This window comes from Colletotrichum navitas (assembly GCF_030913465.1).
Source record: "Colletotrichum navitas strain CBS 125086 chromosome Unknown LY79scaffold_236, whole genome shotgun sequence".
Lineage (NCBI taxonomy): Eukaryota > Fungi > Ascomycota > Sordariomycetes > Glomerellales > Glomerellaceae > Colletotrichum > Colletotrichum navitas.
In genome coordinates this window covers 16,687-29,720 of record NW_026850782.1, presented here as the reverse complement: position 1 = coordinate 29,720, position 13,034 = coordinate 16,687, and the positions used below count along the sequence as shown (strand labels likewise).

Here is a 13,034-nt window from a genome sequence, read left to right as displayed (position 1 = left end):
ACCCCAAGGCGCCAAACTACTATGATCCGCTCAGCATCCCCGGCACCGACGGCAGAGACCACAGCCGGCAACGGCGCCTGCTGTCGGTCGGCTTCTCGGCCCAGTTTATCAAGGAGCAGCAGGCCATCATCAACCAGTACGTCGACCTGCTCATGGACCAGCTCCGCAAGTTCGGCGAGGGCGGGTCCAACCCTCTCGACATGGTCACCTGGTTCAACTGTACGACGTTCGACATTGTGGGCGACCTTGCGTTCGGCCAGCCCCTTGGCTCTCTCAGGAACGGCAGCTACCATCCGTGGGTGTCGCTCATCTTCGTGCACGTCAAGCTGGGAACGTACATGTATTCCATCGCCCAGCTACCCCTCCTGGCAAAAGTCATCAAGGCCTGCATTCCAAAGTCGATGACGACACAGGTTGAGCAGCACCATGCGCTAACAAAGGAGCTTGTCGACACGAGGCGGGCCACCGACACGGCACGACTCGATCTCATGCACGCCATGTCCCGAACGCCCAATGGCTTGGTAAGTTACATCCAGGGTTCCAGACCGGTTTGCTAGCAACGGGGGAGGGAACTTGTCGTGCTAAAACCAAGCGAACAAAAACAGTCCATGAGCATCGAAGAGATCTACAGCAACACAGGCACGCTCGTGGTGGCCGGGTCGGAGACGACCGCCACCGCGTTGTCGGGACACTTGTACCACCTGTTGAAGACCCCGGAGGCCTTGAGGAGGGTAACGGACGAGGTCCGCAACGGATTCGAGTCGGAAGATGAGATCAACTATGCGAGCGTCGAGAAACTGACCTACCTAGACGCCTGCATACGCGAAGCGTTGAGGATCTATCCGGCCGTCCCCAGTACCGTCCCTCGGATCACGCCGCCGGAGGGGAACATGATATTCGGCGAATACGTGCCGCCAGGCGTGAGTGAGGCGTTCTCTGTGCTAGAGAGACATCTGCCGGTTTTTTTTTTTTTTTCCCCCCGAGTCAAAGACCGCCAAACATTTACTGATATTATCTCGCCCGCAGACAATCCTCGACATATGGCAGTGGCCCATGTCGACCAACGAAGAGTACTTCAAGGACGCGAACAAGTTCGTCCCGGAGCGCTGGCTAGGGGATGCGGCTTATGACCGGGACCAGAAGGAGGCGTCGCAGCCGTTTTCGCTGGGACCCCGCGATTGTCTCGGAAGAAAGTAAGTGCTTCCGTCTCATCAAGGAGTTTTCTCGACTCTTGACCCCCCCAACGGCCACGGGCTTTTGGCTGACGACAGCATTCTTGCATTTTCTCCAGCCTTGCTTATGGCGAAATGCGCATCATTCTGGCCCGCCTACTCTGGAACTTTGACATGCGACTTGCCGAGGAAAGCAAGAACTGGGGAGAGAACCAGGAGGTCTACATTGTGTGGTTCAAGCCGCCGCTCAAAGTTCACCTTACCCCACGAAACTAGGAGCAACCCAGTCGGCGACTCATGTGTTGCTGAATCGTGCCGGAGAAAGAGGAAAGCACCCATGCGTGAAATGCCACCTGGGCAGTACGTGTATAGAAGCTGCAGCAGGGGGGGGATTAACGAGTGGGCTGGTGTGTGGCCAGGATGGCGGACGTTCAGTGTTGAGCCAAGCTGAGGGTTTGTCTTGCCTTGGTACCGACTAATAAGAATTTAGAGCTAGATACTGTTACTAAAAAACGTCCTTCATCTGTGGAATTCCAAAGCTTATCTGGTCTGTCTTGCAATAGTCTTGTATATCTTAGTTCATCTTACGTAGTCGTGCTCTAATGTTAGTGCTATGAGGACTGCCAATAGAGCAACTTTTAATACAGTTAAATGACACCATCTTCTTACGTGACCTTATTTCGAGGTTCTTGGTTTCAAAAGGTTCTCGGTCGGCTCTCGTCAATCAGTTGACCCCGAAACTCAAAAGGTCTGCCGGTGCTTGCGAACTTGCAAGCCCTCAGTGTTTTCAACACTGCTCATAAGTCCTCACGCTGCATCAGGGGGAATTGCTCCATTACATCATGGCTATTAACGAATTTCGTCATATCAACTGGGAATATACTTTGTTTGCTAGTGTCAGTTGGATATGAGTCACAATTATCCCCTCGATATCACTCGCACATTGGTGACGCGGTACGTTCGGGGCTGTGATACAACTCCACAAGAGAGAAAGCAGAAAGGTCATATTCCTTAACGTCACTGCCAATCTTCCTCTATCGTTACAGTAAATCCATCATATCTATACCTTTAAAGCCGTCAGTATGCCCCTTAGCATCGGGTTCTGTATCCCGGTGATCCGTTCGACGCTCTCAAGCTCCGCGATCAGAGCAACCTCCATTTCACGGAGCATCTCGATCGTGAACTTGAGCGACCCGGCCTCCTTCAAGATGGACAGAATCGCCTCCTTGTGGCCCACGCCAGCGCAGCCCGCCTTGTGCCGTTGTAGCAGCATGTTCTTCAGGATCGTGCGCGAACGAGGCTCGGCGTTGCGCATGGCGTGCAGCATCATGAAGCTGCACTTGCCTTCGTCCAGGTCCTCGCAGAAGCCTTTCGACTTTGAGTACTGTCCATGGTTCAGTTTAGCGTCCGGAAACCGCTTCGGACGCCAAAAAACAAATGACGCCGTGCATCGCTTTGTCGGGGACGGGGGACCAGGGGGGGGGGCTTACATCGGGCGACGCTAGATTGGCGTAGTCGTCGCGTATTTGGAAATAGCGCCCGAGCAACAGCATCAGCCTGTCCAATGCCGGCTCCACGTCGGCGCCGGGTGATGCGGCCGCCATGAGTCTGTGAATCATGAGGAACAGCGCGCCCGTTTCTGAGGGATTGGAAATATCGCGGAGCGTCAGAACGGTGACTCGGGCGCCATCGGAGAGTGGGAATAGGGCTTACTGCTGTCGACCATTTGTAGATATTCCTCGAGTGACGGTGTCGAAACCTCCCATGTCCATAGCAGATCGAGCCCTTGCCCGATCAGCAACGTCTTCATTCCCGCTAGGTTTATAATCAGCATAAAGTCGGGTCCATGTCGGAGATTGTGAATCCGTACAAACTAGCTCGTTCACCATCCGCAAATTGCCGCTGGCCAAAACCCGCTCGATCGTGTTGACTGTTTGGTAAACGGCCGAGTTCACAGTCTGTGGCATCCCAAAGATGGTGTGAGTAGCCGGGGATGAGCGGCGGAGCGGCGAGCCGTCTTGTACATCATCCAGCCTAGAACCAGGTCGATTTGATCTTGGGTCAGAGAACTGCCGTTAATGTTGGCGATGGGCTCGAGGTCGCTTACATTAGGGAAGTGTTGTGTACGTCTGCCACGGCGGACATGACGGATTCCAAGACCGCGGGGGGCGAGGGTATCCAAACGTCCAGCGCCGCAATGAGCTTATTGCGTACGCCCTTGGACTTAAGGGAGCAGACGTAGTCGAAAGGAGCAGCTACGGGCTTTTGTCAAACAACGTGTAAGCGAAGGCGCCTGAATGCCTGTTTGATGGGGTCTTGAACGGCTGGTATGCTTACCTCCAGTGACGAGCTTGTATTTCTGATGCTGATCAGGGTTGAAATGGTTTGCTCTCGCACGCTGTAGTGTCTTTGCAGCGACTCATTGGCCTGGTCATTATTGCCGTCGGTCCCGTTGGGCCCGTTGATACAGTAGGTGCCGTTGGTCCCATTGGTCCCGTTGAGATTCCCCTTGAGTTGGGTGATTTTGCCATCACTTTGGTTCCCATTTTGTACGCCGTTACAATCCCCGCGTGACGTGGCAGGCGTGTTCGATAGCAGTCCCGCAGCCAGGGAGTCTGCGGCAAAGTAACACCGCAGCCTGTCGATGTTGAGGAGGACGGCGCGAGAGAGGTTGGGCCTGTCCGCCGCGTCTCGCAGCAAGGCGCGGTATTCCTCGGCACCTTGGAGAACCTGGCCCTCGCAAAAGGCAATGGCCCGGCCGTGGTCCACGCGGAACAGGGACATGACCGCCGCGGCGAGGCGCGAAGAAGAAGGCCGCTCGACTCCCCCGACGGCCGGCCCTGCCTCTTTTCGGCTGCCCGTGCTGCCGAGGCGCAGCTGGATGCCGATCGAGAGGAAGGCGCCGCGGCACAGCCGCTGGCACGTCCGGAATTCACCGTCGTCGAGGTCGAGCCCGAGCTCGAAGCTGATCAGGCTCAACACCAGCCTCGTTCGTGACCATGTCAGTACTCAATATCCCCAGCGGCTGGGAGTAGGCCGCAATCGAATTGCACGGGGGCGCGCCTGGCTAGGCCGGAGGAGAGATGCTGAACATACCTAGACACGGGCTCGATCAAACATTTCGTTGCATATTCTGCCCACGAGCGCTGCGAAGCCGGAGTCGGCTCCTCTTCCCGGGAGGATTGCGCCCATTTCATGAGTGCGTCGGCGACCTTCTGGGCCCCGACAGGGTCGCGCGTGGCCATCGTCTGCAAACAGCCATGGACTGCTCGGGGGAGAAGAAACCTCCTCGCCGGCTCGTCGCCAACGCTGTTTCCCAACCACAGCTCCGACATTTCGGCCGGCTCTCCCGCCGAGTCAACTGCATTTGCCTGATGCCATAGACTTGATACCGTGGTGTCTTGCCGCCATGATGAGCCGGGGGTAATCGACAGGGTTTCTTCCACGGCTATAGCGCTGTCTGTTGACGCCCTATGCGCGCTGCAGTTGCCGTTAGCACTGCGAGGTTCCGTCAAGGTTGGCAACAAAGTCATGTTACCTCTCATGCAACAAGCTGCCCATTGTACTACCTAGGAGGAGATGAAATGACGGAACTAGTCTGGTTCACAGAATAGGCACCTGTGTGCGTGCAGGGACTAATCGAGGCCGGCACATCTAAATAACACCACACCATCATCTTTCACTTGCGCGAGCCGTCACTAGCCATCTACCAATAACGCTTCGTCCGGGGTTTGAACGTAGGGCGTCGACGGCGGCTCGGGACACGACCGGGTTCATGGATAATGAAGACGTTAACGATGCGCCCCGCCGTAAGTACAGCAGTAGCCCGCCGCGCCTTCCGCGACGTCAGTGATGTGTGAGAGAAATGAAGGTCCAACCAAATAACATGCGAGCAGACAAGATCCGCATGGCTGGTTTTCTAGCGTGAACCTTGTTTTTGGTGTACTGCTCTCTCGGTAAGCAGGGGTGCCCAGACAGCCCGGGCCGAGACCTACAGCCCGTCCGTCAGCCAGCCATCATCAGCTTCCATAGTGTCGACGTGGGGGTTATGTACGACGGATAACGGAGGTTCAAGAATTGCCGTACCGTAAACTGACCGAACGACGGCCCCCCCTGCCGGACTTCGCACTATGCGAACTTCCGCGCATGTAAGCGTATTATAGCGCTCCGTCCGTCTCCACCACGACGCAGTTCTCGGGGCCCCACAAGGACACCCACCAGGTTGGGAAATGTCTGAGCTCCGAATCCAACACGGAAGCCTCCGGCCGGAACACTACCCAAGGTGCTCCGACACATCTAACAGAGTCCGTGGAGAACGGGCCAGGGAGGCCGAATGTGTCGGATGGCAAGGGGGGTATTAATAGCAAGGCGCAAACATTGTCAATATCTCGGCAGGTGTGATCGGCAACCGGGGACACACTACTCGGCTTGACGGCTTGATCATGCCTTGAAACTTGCTTCTGTGAGCCATGTGACGCCACGCCTTTCTTGATAACCAGAATCTTTTTAAATCGAGGGTTGAAACTCTAACGGGATTTGGTCTGTCTAGTTGCCACAGCGTTATCTGCTCTTTCTCCCAGTCAGTCACTCTTCAACCCACAAGAAAACATGGGCTCCCTTCCCGGCCTAGAGGCGGACAGCCTCAGTTGCCAAGCCGCATCTCTGACCCAGCACCTGCTCGCGGACTACAGCGACCAGCACGGCGCCGGCTTCATGAGCTGCACCGTGTACGACACGGCTTGGGTTTCGCTCGTGAAGAGGCAGGCGGCCGACGGGGGGCAGCCGCTGTGGGTGTTCCCCGAGTGTTTCCAGTACGTCCTCGACACGCAGCGCGACGACGGCGGCTGGGACGCCTACAACTCCGACATTGACGGGATCCTTAACACGGCGGCCTCGCTCTTGGCGCTTCAACGACATGCCGAATCCGCAGACAGCAGCAGCAGCAGCAGCAGCAGCAGCAGCGCGGATCTCGGTCGGCGCATCGAGCGAGCGACCGCCGCCTTGCAAAACAGGCTCGCCGCCTGGGACGTGTCGCAGACGTCGCACGTCGGCTTCGAGATCATCGTCCCCACGCTCCTCCGCCTTCTCGGCCAAGGCGGGCTCGAGTTCGAGTTCGAGGGGAAGCACGCCCTCATGGAGATCCACGCCGCCAAAATGTCGCGTTTCAGGCCCGAGATCCTCTACGGAAAAATGAAGCTGACCGCCTTGCACTCGTTGGAGGCCTTCATGGGCATGATAGACTACGAGAAGGTCGCCCACCACAAGCTCGGGGGCGGCTTCATGGCGTCACCGTCGTCCACCGCGGCCTATCTCATCGGGCTGCCGCCAACGTCGTGGGATCCAGAGGCAGAGGACTACCTGAGAGAAGTGTTGAGGAGGAGCCCAGGCAACGGCTGTGTTCCGAGCGCTTTTCCGTCGACCAATTTTGAGTTCTCATGGGTGAGAACAATACCCCCCCCCCCCTCTCAATGTGCCGATATCATCAAAAGACGAAGCCCCGACAACATGCTGACTCGTAGGGCAAAATAACAAGGTCCTATCCACACTTCTCCAAGCCGGATTCACACGGGATGAGCTAGGCCCGTCTGTAAAGGTAGTGGCCGACGTACTCGAACGTGCGTTCGAAGCAGGGAACGGGGTCGTTGGGTTCGGTAAGCCTGCGCTGTTATTGAATCCCCCCCCCCCCAGCGGTGCTGTCTGCAATTTGCAAAGTGGCGAGGGCGCTAACGGATTATTTGCCTGCCATCGCAGCGCCCTCCATCATGGCCGATGCAGACGACACCGCCAAGACCTTGTCCGTCCTGAACATTCTGTGTCTCAACAAGTCCGCCGCGGGAATGGTTGACGAGTTTGAAACCGAGACGCATTTCCGGACGTACCCGTCGGAGCGCGATAGCAGCCTGAGCGCCAACTGCAACGTCCTTCTCGCGTTGCTTCACCAGCCCGAGCCGTCCCAGTACGCGAGCCAGATTGCAAAGGGGGCCAGATTCCTGTGCGACACTTGGTGGAAGACAGACGGGCCAGTCAAGGATAAATGGGTGAGTTAACAACTGGGGAATCCGGGCCCTCCATCATCACTGTCTTTGCGCGGATCGTTCATCGTTAACATTGCCGGGCTTTCCCTGCAGAATCTGTCGCATATCTACCCATCGATGCTTATGATGCAGGCCTTGGTGGAGATGCTCGAACTCATCGAGAGTGGCCGTCTGCCGGAATCCGTTCTAGACAGAGACACCAGGGTAAGGGCTTCGATCGCCATATTCCAAGCGGGTGCGCGCACGATGCGCGAACAGGATGCGGCGGGATGCTGGAACAACTCGGTAGAGGAGACGGCATACGCTGTGATATTGCTCTCCGTGGCCTGTCGCGTCGTCGTATTCGACCCCATCCGAAGCCAGCTCCGGAACGCGGTGCAAAGAGGAAGCGCGTTCCTGGAACCGAGAACATGTCCGTCGGGCGATTACCTCTGGATCGAAAAGGTCACGTACCGGAGCGCCGTCGTGTGTCAAGCATACCGTCTCGCAGCCCTGAAGCTGGCGAGCTCGATCCCGACACGGGCCGTCGTAGGCCGTGTCTTGAAAGCTCCGGCAACGATACCTCGGCAAGGCGAAGCGTTCCTCCAGCTGTACAAGAGAACGCCTCTTTTTTCCGAGACGCCCGAGGAGCAACTCCGCGCAGCCCTGGTCGAGGGCTTCCTCTTCTCCCCCCTCCTGCAGCAGCACAAATTCGACGTCTTCAATCGCGCGGGCTTGGCAGTCGACAAGTACCTCGACATGATACCCTTCACCTGGACCGGATGCGACATGCGCGCGGGCTTCAGGGCGTCGCCACTGTTCCTCTGGGAGATGATGAACATCTCCATGCTGAGCTACCAGGTCGACGAGTTCATAGAGGCGGAGGCGGGGCCGGCCGTTGCCGGAGATCTGAAGGTCCTGCGGGACTTTGTCCTGGACCTGTTCCCCGATGACAAGAAGACTAGTGCGCCAAAAGACGTGCACATGGACGGCAGCCCGGCCTGCCGAGAGACGGCGGCGCGTCTGGAGCCGCTCAGACGTTATGTGGACTACATCAGGAACCACTGGGCGGTTGCTGCCGCAAGCGCGGCAGATCAGGTCAACTTGGACCGCGAGCTGCAACTTTACCTGCTCGCGCATATCCAGCAGCTACAGGACAACTTACGGCTCGCTGGGCGCGGGGCCGCGGAGAGCGACGACGGATGCGGACGCGACGGGAATGCCAAATGGCCCGCATCGTCCTTCTTCTCCTGGGTCCGCTCCACGTCGGCGGATCACACGTCGGCGCCGTGCTACTTTGCCTTCTTGGCGTGTCTGATCCCAAACACGGTGGCGACGACGGGCATGGCGAGCGGGGGGAGGGGGACGCCTGAGTGCTTCCGCACAGTGGAGGAAAAGTACCTGGCGGCGGCGGCCAGCCGGCACCTCGCGACCATGTGCCGCATGTACAACGACTTGGGGTCTGTGGCGCGCGACGCGGCCGAGGGGAATCTCAACTCGCTCGACTTTGCCGAGTTCCGCGTGGGCGGCACGGCATCGGCCAAGGGCTCGCTCTTCTCGCTGGCGCAGTTCGAGCGAGCCTGTCTCATGGAAGCCATGGGGCGGCTCCAGGCGGCGTCGACTCAGGCGGTGGGCACGTCGGGACGGCAGAGGGCATCGAAGACACGATGGATGGCGTGTTGGCGCATGTTCTGCGACGTCACGGACCTGTATGGTCAAATATATGTGTTGCGAGACATGTCGAGCAGGGTCGTGAAGGAAGCAGGAGAGGGCGTAACGTTTGGCTGACATGCATGTAGGTAGGTAGGTAGGTAGGTACGTATCTAGGCTGGTCTGAGGTCAATACATGTTTCTGTGAGCGACTTGCGCCACACAAGCCACACAAGCCACACAAGCCACAGAAGAAAGGTGGCTGTAGCCAGTTCGGCATCATGTCCGCCCGAGGTAACAATGACATAGGTAGTATTTCAACACATCCTGCAAGTTCACTAAACCACGGATCACGAAGTTTGTTGATAGGTACCCATGTTACAGTCAAGTCCAACACTTGCTGCTGTCTGGTTGCATTTACTGCGTGCGTACGTACGATGTCGTACGATGTAAGTAGCCAGGCAGGGGCGGGGCGGGCCGGCCAGTCTGTGACATCTGACGGTTACATAAGTGGATGGATAACATCTGCTGAAGCGGCCAAAGTATCCGTATGTATGTATGTAATGAGGCGCGGGATGTGCTTAAGTAATGTAATGCCACCCCCGACCCATGCGCGATCACATGCGCGCGCAACAACTGCATGCTTGCATGCAACCTGCCTGCCTGTGAACCAACCACCGAGACTCGAACTCGTGAACACGACGTTAAAAGGCAACGACGACGACAACAACAAGAACAACAACAACAACAAGCGACCACCCAAAAGTATGCATGGTGCATTTGAACGGCCATCACGAGGATCGGATATAGACGCGGCAATTTCCGGCTGTATAAATGTGGAGTGGTCGTGTCAGGGAAGTGGTTTTGAGTTTAAATTACAGAGAACAAGAGTGGTCCGTCCCCCTGATCCCTTTCACGTTCGTTGCTTGCTTGCTGTCTGTCTGGGTATTCGCGACATCAAGTGGTTACATCGTCCAAAACTTATCCAAGGCGTCCCCTACCCTACGATGCAGGCGGCGTCCGGACTTTGCCAACAGTCCGCCTTGCTTCATAAAGTCTTGACGGTCCCACTGATCGTCAGACGCCGCCACCATGGCAGGCGAGGCCGACTAGACGAACCTGTGGATATATCTCGGTCTCGCCTGCTCTCTCTTTCCCACTCGTCATTCATTATCCATCCATCCATCCATCCGTCGGGAAGCCCTCATAAACTGCGTCGTCTCATACCGCCGAACATCTGTCCTCCATCAGATTACCGCCAATGTTTGCCACGTTCCGCCCACGGCGCTCAACTGACTACGACGACAGTGACGATGGGTTGGAGCTGAGCGCGCCTCCGTTCCGCAAGCAGCGCATCCACCTAACACCCACCGCCTGCATCCGCTGCCGGGCCAAGAAGGTATGTAATGTAAACTGGCCGCTCTCGAGGCCCCTAACCCCGTGCAAGTAGGCAGGCAGGCAGGCAGCCCCAAGTCTAGTCTGTCTGCGCAGTGGACGGACGGAGGACAAATACTGACACGCCAGCGGCTATTACTATAGATCAAATGCACAGGAGAAGCCCAGGGATGCCAGACTTGTCGCGTCAAGCATGTCCAATGCACGTATCCGCCCCGGCCCCTGTCATCGGCGAGACAGCAGCAGCAGCGGCGGCAGCATCGTCATGGCGCGAGCTCCCATTCACAGGAGGCCGGTTCGCATCACCAGGGCCATGACCATGACCAGACGCGCGACTCAGCATCGTTGTTCAACGACGTCGACCAATTCGTCCCCGACGCTGCGGACAACGAGTTTCTGCACGTGACGCAATCCATGATGCTGCAGGAAATAGAAAAAGCCTTTGGCGGCGGCGCCGGCAACACGCTCATTCGACCACCCACGGATAATAATAGTCCCGACGATGGATTCCATTGCGCCCCACCCGCTGCGGTGGCCCCTAGGGGCGCCTGTAACACCACGCCCCGCTCACAACCGCGGCAGCAGCAGCAGCAGCAGCAGCAGCAGCAGCACAGCGCCCAGTACTACTACACAAAAGCTAAAGCAGCAGCAGCAGGAGCAGCGCCGCTAACCCCAGACACTTCTTACAGTACTGCCACCGCTGCCACTACCACCACCACCACCACCACCACCACCACCGCAGGTTCCAGCGACTCGGGCGGCGGCGGCGGCGGCTGCTGCTGTAAAGGCGATAACAACGACGCGGCTTCCTGCGTCGACAGGGTGCTCAAGGCCTACGAAGACCTGTATCTGGAGATGGTCCTTTGGAAAGCCCAAGCCCGTGACGGCGGCGGCGGCGACGACGACGATGAGGGCGACCGCGACGAGCCCGCAGCCGCCGCCGCCGCCGCCGGGGGATTCGGTCTGTACGGGTCCGTCGGCCAGCTGTTCCTCTACCAGAAGAACGCCATGGTCGCCAGCGAGGCCCTGCTCCGCTGCGGGAGCTGCAGCCTCCGCTCCGAGGCCATGACCCAGGTCGCCTCCGTCTGCAACGTCGTCCTCGACAGTTTCAAGGCCGTCTTCAACACCGTCGAGCAGGTTGCCGCCGCCGCCGCCGCCGCCGCGCAGAAGCCCTTGTCGCTCCTGGATCCGGAGGACCAGGCGCACGTCTCTCGCGCCCTTGTAAATCTCCGCATGTGCCAGCTAGACAGCTTGCTCACGTGGGTCGATGAGGTGGTACACCTCAGGGGTAATGTAGCCCAGCAGATACTTGTGCAGACCACGCGTACTCGCCTGACGAACTATAGATATATTTCAGCTTATAACTAGTAACTAGTAAGAAGCAGTGACCAACGAGATTACAAGCCAAGTTCCCACCAACCCCCCCCCAGACGTGTAGTCGTCTCAATTCAGCCGCCCTAGGTGGCAAATCCGATGTAACCCTAACCCAGCAGGAATCCGGAACCCGAAACCCGGCCCCTCGGCCCCTATCCCTGTGCCCTGCCCGCTGGTCCCGCTCGCGCTGGAAAAGCGGCCAGAGGCCCGCGTGTCGCTGCCTCCCCCGTACCTCGACACGTCTGCCCACGACTGAGTGCGCGAATCGTTGCGCTTCTACTGCGAGTGCTGCTCCCTGACGAAGCCAAGTGTGTCCTACTACATCTGCCAGACTAAGTCGTCCAGTAGCTTCTCCTGGCGCATAACGACGGCGTCCCTATCCTACCCTTCCTCCTTATATACGTTAGATAGCTGCTACTTAGGGTATATATTTATATAGGGCGTCTATATAAGGAAGTTATTTCCTAGATCCTGAAAGAAGTAGTAGTATAACCGGCATAGGGGCTTACTAGTAGTAATAAATATATTATTATTATAGTAGTCTTACGGCCTTACTATGCCCCTATAGGTGAGGAAGTCCTAGAGAAGCACCTTATAGTGCATGTTCTACTATACTACCCTCTGCTCTAGCCTCTCCTAGACGCAGTTTTCTAAGCCATATTAGTAGATCTACTTAATATAGCTAGCGTATGCCTTGATGTCCCTAATAGGGAAGGCCTCCTTAATTACGCTCTTAAGTAAGATAATTATCCTTAGTAGCAAGAGCCGTTTAGGGTAGCTATAGGAGATAAATATAACAGTAAAGCTAGTAAAGAGTTCTAGACGCTCTCTACTAGTCTAAATAATAACTTTAGCTGACTAGTAGTATAGATATAGCTAGCTAAGGTAGTAGTAGAGCTAGTACTATATATATAAGGTCTCTAGGGTGTTAGTGTTAGTACTCTAGTTTATAACTAGGCTGAAACCTATTAGTATTATATCTTAGATAGTTTTAATAAGGTTCTTATAGTCTTTTAGAACTATATGTTTACTTTTGTTAGTACGCTCTTGTTTTAGCTCCCTCTCTCTTCTCTACTTTTATTATTAAGTAGCTAGTTAACTTATACTTTAATCTTCTGCCTTAGTTAGACTATATATTATCTAAGAGAGGAAATATAGTGCTATCCTTAATAATACTTAACTATATAACTATATTAATTTCTTTCTATAGCTATTAGTTTTATACTAGATCTAGGTAATTTAAATATAACTTGCTGCGTTAAGCTACTAAAGAACAAGGACGTATAATATATTTACTAATAAATATAAAAATTTGTTTTAGATAGAAATAAACCCTTAATATATTAAACTCTAGAATATACTTAAGTACTTACTTCTTTACTACCTTTTTAGTAAGGCTATTAAGGTTTTTACTAAAATATTTAAGTAA

General features: G+C 55.7%; 4 protein-coding genes across 4 annotated transcripts; 2 read left to right on the top strand and 2 right to left on the bottom strand.

The window, feature by feature from the left end:
• Positions 1 to 1,770, top strand: LY79DRAFT_173790 (cytochrome P450; the record flags this gene model as incomplete). The annotated part of the gene is made up of 4 exons (XM_060551238.1): positions 1 to 521; positions 606 to 920; positions 1,027 to 1,193; positions 1,292 to 1,770. Coding segments are annotated over 4 exons (1,160 nt in total), but the record flags the coding sequence as incomplete, so codon positions are not given.
• Positions 1,771 to 2,232: 462 nt separating this feature from the next.
• Positions 2,233 to 3,431, bottom strand: LY79DRAFT_530862 (geranylgeranyl pyrophosphate synthetase; the record flags this gene model as incomplete). Its single annotated transcript, XM_060556210.1, has 5 exons — positions 2,233 to 2,556; positions 2,663 to 2,811; positions 2,886 to 2,987; positions 3,043 to 3,206; positions 3,280 to 3,431. Coding segments are annotated over 5 exons (891 nt in total), but the record flags the coding sequence as incomplete, so codon positions are not given.
• Positions 3,432 to 4,171: 740 nt separating this feature from the next.
• On the top strand, positions 4,172 to 9,299 carry LY79DRAFT_654406 (ent-kaurene synthase; the record flags this gene model as incomplete). Its single annotated transcript, XM_060562648.1, has 5 exons — positions 4,172 to 4,193; positions 5,803 to 6,611; positions 6,706 to 6,823; positions 6,924 to 7,210; positions 7,301 to 9,299. The coding sequence occupies 5 exons, from the start codon at positions 4,172 to 4,174 to the stop codon at positions 8,972 to 8,974; spliced, it is 2,910 nt and encodes a 969-aa protein (XP_060406834.1). The 3' UTR covers positions 8,975 to 9,299.
• Positions 9,300 to 11,674: 2,375 nt separating this feature from the next.
• Positions 11,675 to 11,881, bottom strand: LY79DRAFT_530858 (uncharacterized protein; the record flags this gene model as incomplete). The annotated part of the gene is made up of 1 exon (XM_060556209.1): positions 11,675 to 11,881. A coding segment is annotated over one exon (207 nt), but the record flags the coding sequence as incomplete, so codon positions are not given.
• Between the last annotated feature and the right edge of the window lie 1,153 nt (positions 11,882 to 13,034).